This window comes from Elephantulus edwardii, unplaced genomic scaffold, assembly GCF_000299155.1.
Source record: "Elephantulus edwardii isolate Elephantulus edwardi_28Jun2011 unplaced genomic scaffold, EleEdw1.0 scaffold00061, whole genome shotgun sequence".
NCBI classification, from domain to species: Eukaryota; Metazoa; Chordata; class Mammalia; order Macroscelidea; family Macroscelididae; genus Elephantulus; species Elephantulus edwardii.
The window spans coordinates 14,872,967-14,875,565 of NW_006399811.1; the positions used below are offsets into that span (position 1 = coordinate 14,872,967).

At 40.7% G+C, this 2,599-nt stretch overlaps 1 protein-coding gene across 1 annotated transcript in view; it reads left to right on the plus strand.

The window, feature by feature from the left end:
- LAMC2 (laminin, gamma 2) overlaps nucleotides 1-2,599 on the plus strand; it is an 89,850-nt gene that overhangs the window by 30,955 nt on the left and 56,296 nt on the right. The window contains exon 2 of the mRNA XM_006887751.1: nucleotides 173-361. Within this exon, the coding sequence (XP_006887813.1) occupies nucleotides 173-361 (189 nt within the window). The remainder of the gene's footprint in view (nucleotides 1-172; nucleotides 362-2,599) is intronic.

Sequence of the window (2,599 nt, forward strand, 5' to 3'; positions counted from 1 at the left end):
AAGGTCAGCTATGAGTTGATTCTGGTTTGACATTACATAACAAGCAGAATTAATATTTAACACCAATGCATCATTTATGTCAATAATAATAATAAAAACTTGGAGAAATTGCTCCTGAGTGTTTTTTTTTGTTTGTTTTTTCCTAATGGTGTCATTTCTTCCTTCTCCCCAGTCTGTGACTGCAATGGGAAGTCCAGGCAATGCATCTTTGAGAAGGAACTTCACAGACAGACAGGAAACGGATTCCGTTGCCTCAACTGCAATGACAACACAGATGGCGTTCACTGCGAGAAGTGCAAGGAAGGCTTCTACCGGCAGAGAGAACGAGACCGCTGCTTGCCTTGCAATTGTAACTCCAAAGGTATGTGGAAAAGGAGGGAACAAAACAGAAAGGAGGGTGGGAGAAAGAGGCTCATACACCAACCAAGATATTCCTAGAACAAGTCCGAGAACCAAGAGATCCTGACAATCGGGACTCTCCTAGACTCCCGCCCTTTTTAGCCGCTTCAAGAAAGTTTAACTTTGTTTCTGGTACCATCTGACCCACTTAACTATGAGTTGATGGGACACACTTAGAGCACACTTTTCTTGGCAGTCGTTGACCCAGGAGCAAAAAAAAAAATGTGCACTATTCCAGTGACAAGTGTTTATAGCCATAATTATCCTTTGGCCAACTTCTTGGGGAAAAAAAGGACTTAGAAAGATCTTCCATCATAGCTTCTGATGCTGAGATAGGTGTTGACAATGTAGTGGTAGTAGAGGCAGGAGGGTAGAAGAGGCAGATTAGAATCTTTTGTAGGACGGTTAGTATAGCAAAGTGAAGTGATAAATAGGAAGAATCTCATGGAGTGGCTGGTTCACAGAATGGTTAGTTGTTGTGGTTTTTGTTCTCATTTTATTTTTAGTGTGGTCTGCCACTATCTTTGCACAATTTTAGGTAGTTTCTGTACGTGTAGATACATACACACAACAGCCTGCATCGTGAGCAGGTAGTGAAGACAACTTAGTAATTATCATCAGAGATGCCTTCTAGAAAGAAATTGAAATTTCTTTTTTAAGATCCCCTTATATTTATCTATTCTATTTCTTGATGTTACCTGTTTCTCCTTCTTATCAAATGGAAAATGTTTTATAGCATTATATGAGAAATATTAGATCAGGATTGTATTGCACTGGGAAAGTTTGCAGTCAGGGACCTTTCCAAATCAATGAAGAGCAATGATGTTAGTTGAAGACAAAGGTGTGCCTTATTCAGATCACGGTCTTTTCAATCACATGCTATGATGCTGAAATCTGGACAGTGAACAAGGATGACAGAGGAATTGATGCCGTTAAGATGTGGTACTAGAGAAGAGTATTGAATATCCCATGGAATTCCAAAAGAACAAACAGATGTGTCTTGGAGAAAATGCAGCCAGAGTGCTCCTTGGAAGCAAAGATGGAAAAGCTTCATCTCACATACTTTGGACATGTTGCTAGGAGAGGCTAGCTGTTCATTGGAGAGGGACATCATGCTTGGGAAGGTGGAGGGATGGAGAAAGAGAGCAGGTATTCTTCAACCAGGTAGATTGGTACAATGACTGCTGGAATAGGCTCAAGTGTCAGAGATTTTGAGGATGGCACAGGCTAAGACGGGATTCATATCTGTTGTTCATAGAGGCATTATGAGTCATACTCAACTTGATGGCACCTAACAACAACAGAGATTATTCTATTCAAATTCATTGCCATTGAGTAAGAGTCAACTCGTAACTGACTCTTCACTGGGTTTCTGAATCTGTAAATCACATGGAAGGAGAATGCTCACTCTTTAGGAGTAAAGGATATATAACCTTGTGTAACAATGACTTAGTGTACCTCCGTGGAACCAATTCATAGCAGCGGCTAGAAGACTGAAAACAGGCAAATTTTAGTCCAGATGTGAGCTGCTGGTAGAGTATGTTGGGGGCGCCATAGAAAGCATGAGTCTGTGGTCTGTGCTTGGTGGTGTAGACCAAAATCCAGCTGCTGTGATGTGATCTGAGTTAGATTCAGTCAGCTTTGTACGGTAGAACCAACACACAGAATTCTCTGCACTTAACAATTCCTTTTATGAGTCAAAAACTTTATAAAGAAGGAGAAAAAGAAAAGTTGTTCCATTTTAATGGGTATTTAGCCTCTGAAGAGCTTTTATCCCCTTAGGTCATGCAACTCTGCTGTGAGTCACTGCAGTTGGGTCATCCCAGCAAAGTGATTAGTGGAAATGTAATTAGAAACGTAATTGGCTCAGCTGGAAAGTCTGGCTTGAAGACAGGGTTATTAGTCTTGGGTAGACAAGGAGCTTGCTGTCTAACAAAGACAGATAATAATGAAGAATTTACCACCTGCCTCTTCTTCTAAGGTGTAGTTCATTGTTTGTCCAGCAGCTATGAGCTTGGTCCTTTTTTTTTTAACCATTCACACACCTCTTTATTGTTTTTTTGTGTTTTTTTTTTACAGAGGTTTTGGATTTCCATTCATTCATTGCCGCAATTTTCTCCCTGCCCACCCCTCCCCACCAGCTCGCTTCCCCCTCCGAAGAGAGAAAAAAAATTCCTTCATTAGTATACAATTCCCACGT